The following is a 19,417-nucleotide window of genomic DNA, read 5'->3' as shown; positions in this document are numbered from 1 at the left end:
TATAGAACCAAGAAGTCTTTCCTATCATATTCATTAATAGGCCATTTTGAAGATCTTAGCCTGAAATATTAACAAACTTGATTTTAGCAAACTTAACAGGTTTCATGTTTTCCCTGTTACCTGATAAAAATGTATTGATCTAGTTGAGAATATCAGTTGGTCTAGTTAAGAATAAACCAAGTCATCAATATGGAATTTTCTCATTGGTAAAATCTTTATTTAGGAAAAGGGAGTTATTGGAGAGAAATCTATGTCTGGTAGGTCTTTTTGTATCTCTGACCAAGCTTTCTGAGAAATTTTAGATCACTGTTCAGGAAGTTCAGCTGTTCTAAATCTTAGTAGTCAATGAATGAGTGGGATGATTTGCATAATATGTCATTTGTCTTTTTAAAAAAATGGGTATCACCTGTAAATGAGAACTTCAGGGCAGCCCGGGTAGCTCAGCGGTTTAGTGCCTGCCTTCAGCTCAGGGCATGATCCAGGAGTCCTGGGATCGAGTCTCACGTCGGATTCCCTGCATGGAGCCTGCTTCTCTCTCTACCTGTGTCTCTGCCTCTGTCTCTCATGAATAAATAAATAAAATCTTTAAAAAATAAAATAAATGAGAACTTAAGAGAACCCTGCTTCATTTCCAGCTTTGCATATCATAATTTCTTTGAGGTTTATAATTCAGATGGACTCCTATTTGGGTACTATCAGACAAAATAAGCCAAACAAATAAGCGTGGGTGTGGCACAGTTGGTTAAGCCTCTGACTCTTGTTGATTTCAGCTCAGGTCATGATCTCAGGGTCATGGGATCAGGCTGCATCAGGCTCCACACTCAGCAGAGTCTGCTTGAGATACTCTCTCCCTCTCCCTCTGTCCCTCCCACTCATGCTCTCATTCTCTCAAACCTAAAAAAAATAAGCAAAACAAACTGTTGGGCATAGACAGAATAGATCCAAATCATAATTATAGGTTTGTCAAATAACGTTTTTATATACCTACTGGAAATAGGATATTTACTGTTTTTCATTCATTCACCTCTGGGCTAGGGGGCCAGCATACTTCTGCTGTGCCACTCTGCTCACTTATATTTACTGTTTTAATTTCCTAACGTTAAAGGTTTTATTCTTTAATCTGTATAATTTGAAAGATAGGAAGGAAAAAACTTGTATTTTAAGCGACTTTATGGTATAAATTGACATAGAAAAATAACATGCCTATTTCTAATATAATCAAAGAATTGAGACTTAAGTTTTAGAAGGCTTGTACATAGTGTTATAGAGCTTTCTTAGTGATCTGATGAATTTTTATATTCTCAAGATTGTCTATCAAAGCAAAGTCGTTTTTTTAACTGTGGAAATCTTTTACATTTTTTCCCCCCAATTTTAGTTATTTTGTGTTGGGTGTTTATTTTCCCTTACAGGTTTTGGATATTTTGGGTAAGAAGTTCCCTATTACTGAGAACTCAAAGGGCTACAAGTTGCTGCCACCTTATCTTAGAGTTATTCAAGGGGATGGAGTAGATATTAATACCTTACAAGAGGTATGTGTTTTCTATTAAAGTTCAATAAAGCAATCCTTAACTTAAGCTCCTTATCAGTTTATAAATAGCACATTAATAATTTAAATAGTTATGATTCTTATAATAAATGTTTATGATAGTAAATATATTTTCTGTTAATTGCTTAAAATTTATAAACACAGTTGACCCTTAAATAATGCAGGGGTTAGGGGCGCCGACACCTCCTCCACCCAGCACTCAGAAGTCATATATAATTCTGCACTCCCCCAAAACTTAACTCCTAAGAGCCTGCTATTGGCCGGAAGCCTTACCAATAACAAACAGTCGATCAACACATATTTGTCTGTTCTGTGTTACACACTACATTCCTAGAATAAAGTAAGCTAGAGAAAAGAAAGAGAAAATACAAGTCTAGACATATCAGCCAAACCACACATACTACTTTCTCTGGGCACCCCTTATGTGGAGTCTAAAGAAATGTCACTGGGAAACAAGAAAGTGCCAGTCAAGGATCACCTCCTTGTATGTAAAACAAAAAGTCTTGACACTGCTTAAATAGGTGTGTTTTATTGGAATGGAATTAAGGAACCCGGATGGTGTTAATATGTGCTTTCTTGAAAACCGTAGAATGGTTTGTCACATCTTCTAATTTAAGTGTTGACTGTCATCACTTGTTAGATGTAGCCAAACAGTGTTGTAGAATCTTAAAGCCTGTGCCTCTGCTTTTTCCCCAGATAAACTTTTAAAGCACTGTAATTCCAATTTAATACATAAAATACTCCACAAAAATTAAGACCACCACTGATAACAATGTAGACAGTCTACTGTGGTAAACCACTGATATTTTAATGTCTGTCAATCTCAGATAGTATCCACTTGTATAAACCAAGTTACCAAATTTGCAAGAGTGTGGTGAGGTGAGAGTAAGTCTGCAGTGAGGAGGACGACCTGGGTCTAGAGATCTCAGCTGGCATTTTTAATTGCCATCGTCTCCCTCGTTCAGCTAAATTAAAGGTTTCTTACCTTGGTATCAGTAAAGAACTGTTACCCATGCCTGCATTTTAGCCAGCTTAGCAAGTGCCCTCACACACATTTCTCCCCTCTTTTGGATGCAAAATCATGGGCAGGCAGGGCCCATGCCATTTTCAGAGAACCCATTAGTGCAGCATGCTTCCCACTGCTCACACCCGCCAGTCTGCTCTTGACAGCAGGTGCTTCAATTGGGGGTTTGAGCTTCCCTTTAAAAACTGAAACTCTTCAGCTTTCATTTTTGTTTTGTTTTTTTTAATTTTGAGGATGTACATGCATTTTTTTTAAGTTGAGAATCAGCTTTAGACTTGACTTTCTTTTTTTTAACTTTGCAAACAAGTTAAATATTGAGGCAGAACCTCGTTGGCCTTGGTGAACAGTTAATGCAGATGCATTCGTGTGTTACATCACCTAAAGGGTAATAATACCTGCTTTGTCTTGGAGGGGGATTAAAATAAGTTTTCAGAACCATGAAAAGGTTATAGCAGTTTTCCTTTTACATATACTGGATGCGTTAACTTTGACAAAATGAGAAAATCTGTTTAATTTCAGACAACTGACTTGTCATTGACTGTCAGCCTTCCTCTTAAACTTTGCTGTCACATCTCATGAAGGTGATGGTGTAACCCTGCTCTAGGTTTCTGTACGGGAACAAATCTACCTACTTAGGAAAAGAGGCAGAAATCTCTCTTATATTGGACACAAAACTTTAAATGTTTTATCACCAGTTCCTTATTCCCTCATTTCTTTCATTCGCCCATCCCTAACCAACCACAGTCACAGTGACACCACCAATTCAGGAACTCTGAATGAAATCCTATCCCTTCACACCTATACCCTTTTGAGGCAGGTAGGTCTTTTAAAAGAGAAAATGTGGAATACAACTCTGTAAGCGTTACTCTTCCCTCACCATGTATGGAGTTATGAAATGGCTCTAGGATGTTTTATTCATCAGTATGGCCCCAGGAAAATCCTCTTTCAGGTTACTAAGTTTCTGTTTTTTGATCTTCTAGATTGTAGAAGGCATGAAGCAAAAAAAATGGAGTATTGAAAATATTGCCTTTGGTTCTGGTGGAGCTTTGCTACAGAAGTTAACAAGAGATCTCTTGAATTGTTCCTTCAAGTGTAGTTATGTTGTAACCAATGGCCTTGGGGTAAGTCTTTCAACTTGTACTGCTGTGGTAGTACTTTGCTTATGTGTCTAGTAGGATGCAATTACTCAGTGCAGTAATCAAAGGATAAAGTCCTAAATTCATAATGTGTTGTCAGGTACCACTGACCTTGACTCAAAACAAGGAAAGAAAAAAAACATTAGGTATAAAATAACGTGACTTGGAGAAAGGAGAAAAAAATAATATTTGAGAAATGATGCGGGCCATTCATTTCCCACTGCTTCAGTATTACACCTTTCAGTCAAAAAGCTGACCATTTTGAGTAGGAATGTCAATTAACATGGCCATCACATATTAAAGATAAGCAAATATGAAAGCACTGGCAGTGTCTGAGAGAGGCAGAGCATGACGCTAGAGCTGTGATACCAGAATCCTGTTCTGATAGCCTGAAAATGGGACCCCACGCTGCCCGTTTTAGGCGGCTGCACAGCAGCCCCTGGCTCTTCTTAGACTCTTGAGAAGCTCCGGATCCAGAGGGGTGATGTGGGATACTAGGAACTCCTCAGAACCCCTACGTTGGTTCCCTGCTTTTACTTCATTTCTGTCTTTGGAAGGTTCTGGGGTTCAATCATACTTCTTGCTTCCATTACATTGGCTCCCTAACCTTTCTGATCTTTAAACAAACCTTCTGTTCTCTTTAGGTTCTCTAGGTCGTCTTTGTTTTTTCACAGTAACAAGGAATAGAGTAAAAAGTAACAAAGTTATAAAGTAATGAAATGGAAGTCTACTTTAGCAAAAATCCTAGTTCTCTTGCCACAGATTATATAATACAGTTGATGCAGATTTTTTAATAGCATGAATGTGCTATACTTGAATCAGTTAAAGGCACTTCAAAATATAAAAGATCTCTTAAGAGTCACATATGTTAACTTCAAAGACTTCCTACAACTAGAGTTTTAGGTGTCTATCGTGGTAAGACAGGATACTCAAGACTTGGATTTTGTTCATACCTTTTTTCCTAACAGAGGACTCTGTCCTCCAACACAGACTAGAACTATGCTTCTAAAAGCCAGATGTGGATTCGTTTAGTTATACCGATGAAGTACCTTAAGTTTATGTATAAATTATGTCTAAACTTTTTTCTTTAACGGGAATTGAGTGAACATTTCTGCTTAGTCTTCTATTTCTTTCTTCCAGATTAATGTCTTCAAGGACCCAGTCGCTGATCCCAACAAAAGATCCAAAAAGGGTCGATTATCTTTACATAGGACACCAGCAGGGAATTTTGTTACACTTGAAGAAGGAAAAGGAGACCTTGAGGAATATGGTCATGTATGTTATCTATGTTTTTTGTTTTTTTTGTTTTTTTTTTTTTACCAGTAGGTTAGCTTTCCAAATTAAGAAAAGGACTCTTGTTATATTTTTAAATTATTTTCAGAATTCTTTTCTTGAATGACAAAGTAATGGAACAAATTTTGTTGTAAAATGTGTACAGATGCTGACTGAGCCTACCAAAATAAGATGAAAAGCAATCTACATCATAAATGAGATTGTACATACAATGGGTGAAAAACTTTCTAACATTCAAAAAACAAAGTTCTTCCACATAGTGACCAGCAGGATAGTGACTGATGAGCTTCAACAAGCTTTTGTGTATTTGATCTGACTCTTACTGCCAATTTAGCAGCAAATTATTTCTGAAGAGGAACAGCTAAGAATATCTAAAGGATGCTAATTATGTTATAGTAAAACTTCAGTAATTTTGTTAAAACTTAACAAAATCCAGTTGAGATGAGTTTTCTTTAGTTGCATGTGATTCTCACAGCAGTTCTGGGCTTAAAAAAAAATTGTTATCTAGTGCGAAGATGTGAAAGGTCATGACTGGATTCTGACTGCATAATAATAATTGGTGACTTAACCCAGTTTTCTGATTCAAATCGGCCAGACTAGAAAAACTTACAGTGTGCTAAAATGGTCCATATGATCTCATGGTCTTCAACATGTAAAAATACACTTACATTCATGAACTCAGAAGTTACAAATTTATTTAAGCCACTAGATTGAGAAAACTCCCTTTTAGAGGGAAAGAGAAACTACTCAAACATTCATATTCTCAGAAAAAAGTTTATACCAAACATTAATTTATCACTATAGATTCTTTATACCATACAGATATTCTGCTTAGAGTATATTACTCTGATACTCTTTTAAGATTTTGAGCCAGAATCAATTTTTTTCTGTCTTTAATGAAAAATATTTGGTCTCTAAACTAACTTTTAGAGCTAGCCTGTTGTTCGGGGCTTGGCTGAATTAGTGTATCCAGATGGACTAGAGTCACTTTAGACAGGGTCCTAACTATGATTTTTTTTTTAAAAAAGGCACTGATTTATGTAAATAATACTCTGGAATGTTTGAGGCAGTAATCAGTTGTAATCCTAAATGGCATTTTGATTTAAGAGTACGAATCACTACTCTTGATACTTAACTTTTTGAAAGAAAAGGTCATGAACCTTAATCTTGATGGAAAACTTAGACATGACAGATTATGTCTTGGGGTGTTTTTAAAGAGAAACTAAAGGCAGGCAGACCTTAGTTTACGGAGACCGAGTGGCTTTACCAGACCCAAAAGGGGATTTAGTTTTAATTCTCAATCGTTGTTACCCTTGCATAGATCAAATGTATTACATGAATCAGTAACTTTTGGAATATACACAGTTTTTAAATCAGTCACTATGCATTCATCAAGAAATCAATACTTTATTTTTGTTTCTGGTTTGGTTTCTTGTTTTTATAGGGTTGTTTTTTTTGTTTGTTTGTTTGTTTTTTTAAGTCCAGAATTCAGTGACTAGGAAATTTGGCAAGTTTAATCAGCATTAAGTCCATTGTCTAGGAACCAGGGAAGGTCTGGCAGGCTTTCCGTGCTCATGGTCAGTCATGATTATCAGTGACAGCCACAATTCTTCTGGGCAGCCAAGCAGCAAGCACCCTCCACCTGAAAAAGTAGAGATGGATCAGCCAGCGATTTTTTTCTTCTTCCTTCAAGGAAAACTTCTAAGAATATTTAGATCATTGCTTCTTTTAAAGCTAAATATTTTTACATAGCCATTTGAGATATTGCCATGCTCACTACCTGTTCCACCAGCCAGCATTGTGGATAAAGTTATTTCATAATTTGAACGCCATCAAACATCTCTGTATTTGACTAGTCAATCTGATTCATCAAAGCATTAATTATTTTGCTTGATAGTCTAATATAATCGTTACATTTTAGTATTGTTATGTTTGTACAGGATCTTCTCCATACCGTCTTCAAGAATGGGAAGGTGACAAAAAGCTATTCATTTGATGAAATAAGAAAAAATGCAAAGCTGAATATCGAACTGGAAGTAGCACCTCATTAGGCTTTATGACTGGGTGTGTGTGCTCGCCTGCGTGTGTGTTGTGTGTGTATGTGCCTGCACGCACGTACACACCTGCGTGTGAGTATGTAATAATGTTTATTGTACAGACGTTGGGGGGGTTCTTTGTGTTTTATGATACATTACAGCCAAATTATTTGTTGGTTTATGGACATACTGCCCTTTCACTTTTTTTTTTTCCAGTGTTTAGGTGATCTCAAATTAGGAAATGTACTTAACCATGTAAAAGATTAATGCTAAAGTAAGCTTTTTAGGGCCCTTTGCCAATAGGTAGTAATTCAATCTGGTATTGATCTTTTCACAAATAACAGAACCCAGAAACTTTTATATATAACTGAAGATCACATAAAACAGATTTGCATAAAATTATCATTGATTGCTTTATGTTTATATTTAACTTGTATTTTTGTACAAACAAGATTGTGTAAGATATATTTAAAGTTTCAGTGATTTAACAGTCTTTCCAACTTTTCATGATTTTTATGAGCACAGACTTTCAAGAAAATACTTGAAAATAAATTACATTGCCTTTTGTCCATTAATCAGCAAATAAAACATGGCCTTAACAGAGTTGTTTGTGTTATTGTACAATTTAAAAATTATGTCGGGACATACCCTATAGAATTACTAACCTCACTGCCCCTTGTAGAATATGTATTAATCATTCTACATTAAAGAAAATAATGGTTCTTACTGGAATGTCGAGGCACTGTACAGTGATTATATACGTTGGTCATTGTATTGTACCGGTGAAATGCCAAATCTGAAGGCCTGTACTGCAATTTTATATGTCAGATATTGCCTGTGGCTCTAACATGCACCTCAAGATTTTAAGATGTTTTTAGAGAGAATTTCTGCTTCCACTATAGAATATATACATAAATGTAAAATATTAACAAAAGTGGAAGTAGTGTATTTTAAAGTAATTACACTTCTGAATTTATTTTTCCTATTCTAGAGTTGATATGACTTAAATGAATTACTGGAATGGGTAGTGAGTGTACTTATTTTAAATGTTTTGATTCTGTTCTATTTTTCATTAAGTTTTTTAAAAATTAAATTGGATATTAAATTGTATGGACATCATTTATTAATTTTAAACTGAATCCCTCAATATATAATACTCAAGTTCTTAAATGAGGATAAATTAAAAGCATGATGACATGAGTCTGAATAGAAGAATCTTAACCAAGAATAGTAGGTTGGCCTCATTCAAAGTGTTCAGCATCAAAATGTTCTAGAGTGATGAAATGGTAGATACTGAGTCAGTCATCACATCTGAGTAGAGACCAGTTTTGTTTTAATGCTTCTTTTCTATTTATGGTCTATTCTAAGGCAGGAGTTGGCCAACTAGGGCCCACAGGCCAAGTTCAGACTGCGCTCCTTTTTGTACATACTTATTGTCTATGACTGCTTTCTCAGGACAGTGCAGAAATCGAGTAGTTACGTAGTGACCATATGACCCACAAAGCCTGAAATGTTTATTATCTGGCCCTTTGTAGAAAAAGTCTGTTGACCCCCGGGGTCTAAGAAAAGGAGTGTGCCTTGAATTTAAGAGAAATGTTGATTTCCAGGGAAGGGAGGAAGCTATGTTTGTCTCTCTTTTTTCCTTTCTTATTTAAGAATCTGATCTTGGAAGACTGATTTTGAAAGCTTTAACAACATGACATTAAATGTGAAATTTTAAAAATTGAAAAGCCATAAATCATCTGTCCTAAACAGTTACATGAAAAAGGTACTTGTCAGTAGAATGTCTTATAAACATCATTAAAAAGAACATGGTTTTTGCAGATAATTCTAAACACTTCTTTAATGAGACTAATAAGCATTATTCAGTTTTATTATGAGTTTTCATCCTGTAATTCCTGTTGGAAAATAATTCTGATTCTTTTAAACGTATCTAAGTAAAAATTAGTAGTATTAAAAACACAGCTTTCTTCACAAAATGTGCTAAGGGGCTTATAGAGAATTAAAACCATATTTATTACCAAATAACAACTTTGATAACCACCCATAATTTTGATTTTGTTTAAAACATTGGAATCACACTACAGACAATATTCTTTGTGTACTGTGAATTTCAGGAGTTTCAGAGTAGCTAGAGGAGTTTCATTTTAAACCTTTCAGTGAATGCTAAAATCTGTACATTTGTATGTGGCCATAGAGTGGAGAGGGGGTGGAATGATTAATTCTCTCGGCCACTTGGAACTGATTAATCTGAATTTCTATGACTAAGCACTTAGTATTTGGCCATCCCCATTCTCAGTAGCAAACAGTTGACATAGTTATCAAATAGAATTCTGCTGTCACCTTTAAATCAGCCTAACTCTTCCAAATAAAAGCAAATGGCATGTATGGGTTTGCTTAAGTCATTAGAGATTTGCAGCTGATATCAGTTAATCCTTCTCCATTCATAATATCATGAAGTATTTGTATTTTAAATAGAAGATAGGAGTTCTGTGTTAAGACTCTTTATTTGTACTCTATAATTAAAGTCAAATGGTTTTAATGATTATCCCTTATTTCCTTTCTTGAAATAAATTGTTATGAAAATATTTTCTAATGAAATTCATCTTGGAAAACTAGAAAGAGAAACATGGCAAGGTAATTCTTGTTCTGTTTGCCATAATTTAGAAATTCAACACTTAAACAAGTATTTTGTAGTTTTACATTCCTTTTTAACCCATTCAGTGGAGAATGTCCAGCTTTTCTCCCAAGTTGTATGTTAATTCTAATATGTATCCAACATCAAAGATAAACATGTAATAAACATGGAAATAAAGTTTAGCTCTACTAGAAATGTTAAATTTGTGTGCTTCAAATACTGGCCATCTCTAGACTTACCCTCTTTTAAGTGTTCCACCAATTCAAAGAATTAGAAAATGAGAGGGAGGAATCCAGGACGACCCCTCCATTTTCTGCCTTGTGCAGCCATCTGAATGGCAGTGCCTCTTGGTAAGGACACTGGAGGGAGAACAGATTTGATGGGAAAGGGTAAGGTCCTAGCTTAAGATCTGAACTGCCACAGAGACACTGGTAGTTGGAGGTACAGACTTGGGGACAGAAGGGGCTCCAGGTATGAATTTGCTGGTCATCAGAGACACAGGAAAGGGCTCTGCTCTGCAGAGACAGACTGTGGCCTTGGCAAACCACAGGCCCATCTGTTTTTGTAAATACAGTGTGATTGGAACAAGCCACACACATTAGTCTAATTATTGCCCGTGGCTGCTTTCCTGCTACAGCGGCAGAGCTGAGAAGTTGCGACAGACCTTAAGGCCTGCAGAGCCTGAAATAATTTACTTTATGGCCCTTTAAAGACAAAATGTGCCAATCTCTGCTGGAGAGTTCCAGGGAAAAGAGGAGTGAGGGCAAACCCAGAGGAACTCTAAAAAGTCAAGTGGCAGAAGCTGAGCCGCAGAGAAGCCCGAGGAGTGGTAGCTGAAGAGATGTGAGGGAAACCAGGAGGAGAAAGGGAAGAGGAGGGAAGGGAGTGAGGTGTGCGCGGTGCAGAAGGCTGCTGAGAGACCAGGGCAAGGGATTCCGAGCCGCCACTGGGTTTCACCCGGACAGCAACCAGTGGCCTACCAGCAGCCCCCCCCCAGCACTGGAGCAGCACGGGGAGGAAGGCAGCTACCCGACAAAACTCTGAATTTGGGGTGTGAAAAGGAGGCAAGAAATGAGGGAGCAGCACGTCTTCCACCCCCGCTTTAGCTACTGATTTATTTCTAAAAAGGACTCGGGAAAGCGGGAGAAGCTGAAGCTGAGAGAGAAGGAGTCGGGGATGGTGTTGGGTAAAGAGGGAGGCAGACGGTGGCGTCCAGGGCCCCGGCGGAGAGGCTGGCAGGCGCACATGCAGGCTGGGCTTCCTGTGAAGCCACGGCCCAGAGGGGATTGGGCTTTTGAAAAAGGAGGTTTTAAAAGAGTGGAGGATGAAGAGACCTAGCAGGACTACAGAACCGTGTGGAGGCCCCAACTACATGGTGGCTGAGAGCGTGCAGGGAGAGCTGGCCGACTGGGATTGTGGGGTTCCCCTCAGAGCACCCCGCCCCTGGGTCCAGACGCAGAAGATGGAGATACTTGGTGTTTTGCCAGATGAGTTTGATAAAACAAAGGGATCCTAATTGAATAACTGCTGAAATAATGGTCCTACGTATCTAAGCTGGATAGGTAGGGACGTGAGGGCTACGCAGAGCACAGGGAAGGTAGCTGGGAGCCGATGGACAGTGTGACAGCAGCTCTGTCCCCCGGGAGTCGCTGGAACAGGCAGGTCCGGAAGGACAGGAAACCCTAGTCTCAGACCAGGACGCGTGGATCATGAGCGGAGAGGAGCACGATCACGGAGCACTTGCAAGGTCGACCTTGCAGTGGCTAAGTGAAGAAGATCATGAGACAAAACAAGATCAGGAAACCTGAAAGGGCAGATGGGTTGGGCGGTGGACATTAAAATCATCCAGGAAGATGGCAGAGGTTGAAGTTGTGGTGGGCACCAGCATGTTCAGTGAAGGGAAGGGACCAGGAGGTCAGCAGGAGGCCGCAACCATGAGCCTCAAAGGGATCAGGCCGTGGAGACCCCTGACCCAGGCCAGCCGGCAAGAGGAGAAGCTCCGCCTCGTCACAGCGGCCAAGCACGTGCGGACAAGTACAGGCCGATACGCAGCACCTTGCGTCTTGCCTTGATGTCCTTTACCAGCACTCCGTTTGTGTCGACATCATGAATGGAGGGAAGGGAATTACTAGATAAGAAATTTCTTGATTTTATTAGCGTGCTACAAACACCCCTTCCACTGACACTGGCCCAAGTGTTCAAGCCCTCAAAGACATTTTTGAATTCGTTTGTTTTGAATGTTTTAAGATTTACATTTTGTTTAGTAGTTCTAAAAAGAGCAGCCAAATAAAACCGGGCACCTCTCATGTATTCGGGTTCTTCCAGCCTTGTTTTAAATTACTGTTCTATTTGAGGTTTCGTGACTTGTTACCTGTTCCCCAGAGACAACTCCACCTTTATTTGGTTCACAGTTCTTTGTGCTAGTAAAACTGACTATGAAATACTTGTTTAGGTTATTACAGCAAAGAGAAATATGTTCTTGGAAGGAATTTTAGAATCAAATTACCAACTTAACCAAAAAATTTTTAAACTAACATCAAAGCGGGTCCTTGATAATCCGGGATTTTGCCTGTATACTATCACACGGGCAACTGAGCCTTCACCTGATTGATACAAAAGACTCTGGGTGACCTAATTAGTATTCAGAGGGGACATGCGGCTTTTTACCACTTTTCAGGGCACTCTTGGTGAGCAGTAGAAGCTGCCAGTTGACTTTCTACCAATGTATAGCATAGTCCCTCCAAAAAATTACAATTTTGGTTTACAATGATTTATATTCATCCCAGAAAAAAGAAGCATCATTCTTTGGTTGACAGCAAAATTCAATTTAAAAAGTTACCCTGACCAACTTTATTTTTTTGCTTGTTTTATTCTGTAACTCGTTACTGAGCTGTTTACTATTTTGACTTAAACTTGGGAAAGACATGGTTTTAACTTAAGATGGATTAGCTCTTGTGCTTGTGAGCAATCCTGATGAATTAATTGGGTACAAGTTTAATTCTGATGAGGTTTTTCCGAGTAGCCTGAAGATTTCTACCAGATTTCTGAGCTTGGGGTAAAAATAATTCATCTTCAACTTCTTTCTATTCCTTCCTCTTCAGGAACAAATATGTTCCTATTTCTCTCATCCTTTAAAAAAAAACTAAATCACTCAGTAACACCAATTCTTCTCTCCCTTCTCCCATTCATATCCAGAGTTCTCCGGCTGTGTACATTTCCTGCCTCACTGTGTTCATCCCTGTCTGGTTCTCCTCCCTCATACATGGTGACCTCTTGATTGTCAAGTGTGTTTAATTCTTATCTTACCAGAAGATCTCTCTTCTTTTGCCACTGCTAATAATTCACTCCTTGAAACTATTCCTTTTTTATCTATTTTGTAATATGATAGGTCCCTTCTCTCTTGGGCTCTTCTTCACACACTTGAACTTTTTAAATGCTGTCCTGTCCCATTTATCTCCACATTCATTTTGGCTGATCTTAGCCATTGTCATGGTCTCAGCTATTACCCATCTACTAAAGCTTCCATGCACTGATATCTCTAGCCCAGACCTCTGAATTTTTCTATGATGCATTTCCACCCAGATACCTACTCAATACAGCAGGTCCAAACGTAGCATATTCCTGAAGATCTACCTCATTTGGGGGTGAGATCTCCCACCCCACACATGTAATCAAACCCACACAGTCCTGTTGTTATGATGTCATCCCTCCACCCCCCAGTTCAGACTTGCAAATCTCTTCTGAAACAATACAAAAAGTAGCTAACTAGTTTTCCCAGCCCAGCCCCTACTCCCTCCCATTGTACTACCAGAGTATTAACAAAAGCCAACAGTTCCAGTCCCCTGCTTAAAACATTTGAAGCTCCCTGTAGCCAGCCTCCAGGTTCATGCTCGGAATCCAGCCTGACACAAAACCCCTCCTTTGATCTGGCCCATGCTACACAGCCCCTTAGTTTGCTTTTCATGTTCTGTGTCAGGACCGCTGACTTGCTCTACCTTACACAGACTCATGCACACATATTCACATTCACTATTTTTTTTCTGTTTTCTCTGCCTTTGCTCCTGCCAGGAATGCCTTCCTTTGGCCAACTCATTTTAGATGATTAGGTGGTAAAGGAACATTCAACAACTCATTCATCTGCTGTCCTCATTCCAGTGGCCCTTCCTCTGGGCTCCACAAATATTGAGTGTATTTCTCAAATGCACTTGCCATCCACGGGTCTACGTCCCATGCTGTGTACAGTGGCGTTTTATCCCTATTTCCTACATTTAGCATGTAGTAGACCTACAAATGTTTGTTGAATAAACGTCATTATGATAAACACTCTTCTATAATGTTTTGGTACTTCTGTAATGCTAATACCCTGAACATTTTACTAAGTGTTAAAAAAAAAAAAGAACATCTTACTTTTTTTAAAAAAAAGATGGATAACTTTCACAGCATGTCCACCTATTACTGTCTTTGCAAAAAATCATTACAGTACATTCATGAAATGAAATAAGGTGTTTCATCAAACTCTGGATTACAGCCTGGAGGTTGGCAGTGGCATGGAGTAGGACGGCCCTGGGGGCTCGCCTCATCCCATGAACACAAGCGATAACTATCAAATCATCCTAAAAACCCCAGAAACTGCCCTGAAGACTGGCAGAACAAACTCCACAACTAAAGGCAGAGAAGAGGCCACACTGAAGGTAGGAAGTAGGGGGATGTAGTTTGGGAGAGAAATGGATTGTGGCCCATTCAGGGGGGAGGGAGCTGCAGTTGCGGAGAAAGGCTAGAGACAAGACACACGGGGGAGCGCACAGAAAAGTGAATCCCCACAGCCAGGACTTAGAGCCTGGAGTTTCAAAGGCCAGTGGACTTGGCTGATACAGAACCCCAAGAGCACTGTGCAGCTCCTAGACATAATGCAGGCACTCAACCCATGCATGTAAGCTTGGAAACTAATCTGAAGAGCACCTGCGGCACACAGTAGGGACGTTATCTGCTCATCTTGGAGCACATGCCATAGAGAATTCGTGGAGAGAATCTTCTGGTACAAAAGAACGGCCATTTCCCTCTGCCACCCCTCAGCATTAGCACAGGGCCACTGGTGGAAACCAACGCAGCCCCCACTCTCCCCTACTTAAGTTGCTTACACCCAGCCCTATCACCAAGTGCTCCGGTGGAACCACCCTTCCCAGTCATGCTTCCTTCAGTCCCAGGACAGCTGGCCTCCTCCACCAGAAGACTTGCCCAAATCCCTGCTCACAGTGTCTACCAATATGGGGATTTTGCAGAGCCTCAGTCCCAGCAGTGGTGGTGACATATCTCATTTCACAAACATACCAGAGCACACCTAGTTAAAACACGCCACGTTCAGGCCAAGAACCAAACAATGCCCACAACAGGTAAGGGGAGACCCTGCACATGACTGGCCTGAAGGGTAAAGCAGCCAGGACACAGCTGAGCACACAAGGCACACATTGGAGACCCTCCCAGAAGCGCCAGCCCCTGGGGAACAGGATACCACATGGCAGGGTACTACAGGACCTCTTCTTCATGAGGTCATTGCCTTCAAGAACAGGAGACATAGTTGACTTTATTGACACAGAAATGGGTACAGAGTCTTAGAAGAAATGAGAAGACAGGAACTTGTCCCAGTGAAAGAAAAGGATGAGGCCACAGGCAGAGATCTAAGCAAAGATATGAGTAACATGCCTGATAGAGAATTTAAAGTACTGTTCATAAACATACTGGATTCGAGAAAAGAGTGGAAGGTATCAGACCACTAACACACATGAGGAATAACAGAGATAAAAGGCTTAATAAACAAAATGAGTAATCTGCTTGATAGAATGAGCAGCAGACTGGAAGAAGATGAACAAATGCATAAGCTAGAAGACAGTAATGGAAAGTAATCAAGCTGAACAAAAGAGAAAAAAGAATTAGGCAGAATGACAATAGACAGAGGGAACTCACTGACTCCATTAAATGTAATAACATTCATATCATAAGAGTCCCAGAATAAGAAAAGGAGGAAAAATTATTTGAAGAAATAATAGCTGAAAACTTCCCTGATCTACAGAAGGAAACATATCCAGATCTGGGAGACACGGAGGACCCCCCCTCCAAAAATCAACAAAAGTATATCCACACAAAGACATTGTAATTAAATTAGCAAAATACAGTGATAAAAAGCTTTAAAAGTAGCAACACAAAATAACTTACAAGGAAAACACCATAAGGCTCTAGGGGGCTTTTTCAGCAGAAACTTACCAAGCAAAAAAGGAGTGACATGATATATTCAAAGTGCTGATGGGAAAAATCTGCAGCCAAAAATACTCTATCAAGCAAGGCTATCATTCAGAATAAGAGATAATTTTCTAGACAACAAAGAAACAAAGGAGTTCATGACAACTAAACCAGCCCTCCAAGAACTATTAAAGGAGATTCTGAGTGGAAAGGAGGACCAAAAACAATAGTATAAAGATAGGAAACACAAAGGGAGTTAAAATGAATATATCTCTAAAGCATCAGTAAAAATAAATTTAATTAATTAATTAATTAATTAAAGCATCAGTAAAGGAACTCACAAAAGGATGTAAAACATGACAACATATACCTAAAACATGGGCGGAACAAAGAAGGGGTTCACTTAAACAATCATCAACTTAATATACACTGCTACATGCAAAAGAAGTTATATGCAAACCTAATGGTAACCATATATCAAAAATCAGTAATAAATATGCAATGAAGAGAAAGAAATCCAAATATATCATTTAAGAAAATCAGCAAACCATGAAAGACAAAAGATCACAGAAAATCGTCGGAAACAACCACACACACACACACACACACACAAAACAGTAACAATAAATACCTATCAGTAATTATTTTGAAAGTAAATGGACTGAACACCCCAATCAAAAGACATATGGTGATGGAATGGATAAAAAAAACAAGATGCATCTATATCCTGCCTACAAGAGACTCCTAGATCTAAAGACACTGAAAGGGAGGGGATGGAGAAACATCCATTCTCTAAATGATGGCAAAATAAACCTGAAGTAGCAATCCTTCTATCAGAAAAAAATAGCCTTTACAACAAAAACTATACCGAGAAATGAAAAGACACTATATGATAAGAAAAGGGACAATCCAACAAGAATATAAAACAGTTTTAAGCACTTATGCACCCAACATAGGAGCACCCAAATACACAAAACAGGTAATAAATATCCACCTATATCAATAAACAGACCATCTAAACAGAAAATCAACAAAGAGGGATCCCTGGGTGGCTCAGCGGTTTAGAGCCTGCCTTCAGCCCAGGGCGTGATCCTAGGGTCCCGGGTTCCAGTCCCACATCAGGGTCCCTGCATGGAGCCTGCTTCTCCCTCTGCCTGTGTCTGTCTGTCTCTGTCTCTCATGAATAAATAAATAAATCTTTAAAAGAAAAGAAAATCAACAAACAATGCTTTGAATGACACACTGGAACAGCTGGATTTAATAGATATATTCAGAATGTTTCATCCTAAGACAGCAGAATACACATCCTTTTCAAGTGCACACAGAACATTCTCTAGAATAGATCATATGTTAGGTCACAAAACAAGCCTCAACAAATTCAAGAAGATCAAAGTCACACCATGAATCTTTTCTGACTATAGTGCTTGAAGCTAGCAGTCAACCACAAGAAAAAAAAAAAATCAAGAAAGATGACACATGGAAGTTAAATAACATGCTACTAAACAGTGAATTGGTCAACCAGGAATTCAAAGAATTAAAACATACATGGAAACAAATGAAAATGAAAACAGTGATCCAAAACATTTGGGATGCAGCAAAAGCAGTTCTAAGAGTTAAGTTTATAGAACTATGGGCCTCCTTTGAGAAGAAAAGTCTCTAACAATCTAACTTTACACCTGAAAGGAGCTAGAAAAAGAACAAACAAAATCCAAAAACAGCAGAAGGAAAGAAAGGTTAGAGCAGAATTAAATGATACAGAAACTAAAAAAAACAATGGAACAAAGCAATGAAACCAAAAGTTGGTTCTTTGAAAAGATCAATAAAATTGGTAAACCTTCAGCCAAACCCATCAAGGAAAAAAGAGAAGTGATTTAAATAAATAAAGCCACAAATGAGAGAGTACAAATGGCAACCAACAGCACAGATATACAATTATGAGAGTATTATGAAAAAGTATATGCCAACAAAATGGAAAACCTAGAAGATATAACTTCCTAGAAACATATTAACTACAAAACTGAAACAGGAAGATACAGACAAGTTGAATAGACCAATACCAGCAAAGAAATTGAGTCAGTAATCAAAAACCTAACAAACAAAAGTCTAGGACCAGATGGCTTTATTTTTTTTTATTTTTTTTTATTTTTTTTTTTTTACCAGATGGCTTTAGAGGCAAATTCTATCAAACATTTAAAGAAGAGTTATTATTTATTCTCAAATTATTCCAAAAAATAGAAAAGGAAGCAAAACTTTCATATTCATTCTATGAGGCCAGCATTACTCTAAGACCAAAACCAGATAAAAATACCGCTAAAAAAGAGTACTCCAGGCCAATATCCCTGAAAAACATAGATGCCAAAATCCTCAATAAAATACTAGTAAACTGAATCCAAGGGTACATTAACAAATTGATTCACCATCGGTGGGATTCATTCCTGAGTTGCAGAGGTGGTTCCATATTCACAAATCAATCAACATGTTATATCACATCAAGAAGGGAAACGATAACCATATGATCATCAATAGATGCAGAAAAAGCATATTAACAGAAAACAATATCCATTCATGATAAAAAAAAAAAAACCTTCAATAAAGTAGGTTTAGAGGGAACATGCCTCAACTTAATAAAGGCCTAATATGGAAAATCCAAAGCAAACATCCTCAGTGGGGAAAAACTGAGAGCTTTTTCCCTATGGTCAGGAACAAGTCAAGGATGTCCACTCTCACCACTCTTACTCAACAAAGTACTAGCACTCAGACAAGCACAGCAATCAGACAAGAAGAAGGAATAAAAGGCATCAAAGTGATAAGGAAGAAGTAAAACTTTGACTACTTGCAGATGACATGATACTATATATAGAAAACCCAAAAGACCAAAAAAACTGCCAGAACTGATAAGCAAATTCAGTAAAGTCACAGTATACAAAACCAGTGTACAGAAATCTGTTGCATTGTTTTTAAAGATTTTATTTATTCATGATAGATACAGAGAGAGAGGCAGAGAGAGAGAGAAGCAGGCTCTACGCAGGGAACCTGACGTGGGACTCGATCCAGGGAATCCAGGATCACACCCTGGGCTGAAGGCAGGCGCCAAACCAATGAGCCACCCAGGTGTCCCTGTTGCATTTCTATACACCAATATTGAAGCAGCAGAATGAGAAATTAAGAAAACAATCCCATTTACAATTGCACCAAAAATAATAAGATACCTAGGAATAAAACTAACCAAAGTAGTAAAAGACCAGTACTCTGAAAACTATAAAATACTAGTGAAAGAAATTGAAGACAATACAAAGAAATAGAAAGACATTCCATGCCCATGGATTAGAAGAACAAATAAGTTAAAATATCTATACCACCCACGGCAATCTATACATTTAATGAAATCCCTATCAAAATACTCATTGCATTTTTCACAGAACTAGAACAATCCACCCCAAATAACCAAAGAAATCTTGAAAAAAGCAGATTTGGAGGCATCACAGTTTTGGACTTCAAGATATATTACAA

General features: G+C 38.4%; 1 protein-coding gene and 1 long non-coding RNA gene across 9 annotated transcripts in view; one reads left to right on the top strand and one right to left on the bottom strand.

Moving 5' to 3' along the window:
* NAMPT (nicotinamide phosphoribosyltransferase) overlaps positions 1 to 9,868 on the top strand; it is a 44,855-nt gene extending 34,987 nt beyond the window's left edge. Inside the window, exons 8-11 of the mRNA XM_077864012.1 lie at positions 1,410 to 1,529; positions 3,551 to 3,691; positions 4,847 to 4,981; positions 6,940 to 9,868. Of these exons, the coding sequence (XP_077720138.1) occupies positions 1,410 to 1,529; positions 3,551 to 3,691; positions 4,847 to 4,981; positions 6,940 to 7,050 (507 nt within the window). The 3' untranslated portion in view covers positions 7,051 to 9,868. The remainder of the gene's footprint in view (positions 1 to 1,409; positions 1,530 to 3,550; positions 3,692 to 4,846; positions 4,982 to 6,939) is intronic.
* Positions 6,387 to 19,417, bottom strand: part of LOC144292960 (uncharacterized) — a 147,753-nt gene continuing 134,722 nt past the window's right edge. For all 8 annotated transcript variants that reach the window (XR_013360379.1, XR_013360383.1, XR_013360377.1 and 5 more), the window contains 2 exons: positions 9,913 to 10,032; positions 6,387 to 6,641 (listed from right to left, as the gene is read on the bottom strand). This is a non-coding gene — a long non-coding RNA (uncharacterized LOC144292960). The remainder of the gene's footprint in view (positions 6,642 to 9,912; positions 10,033 to 19,417) is intronic.

This window comes from Canis aureus, chromosome 21, assembly GCF_053574225.1.
Source record: "Canis aureus isolate CA01 chromosome 21, VMU_Caureus_v.1.0, whole genome shotgun sequence".
Classification (NCBI taxonomy): domain Eukaryota; kingdom Metazoa; phylum Chordata; class Mammalia; order Carnivora; family Canidae; genus Canis; species Canis aureus.
This window is presented reverse-complemented; position numbering and strand designations above follow the sequence as displayed.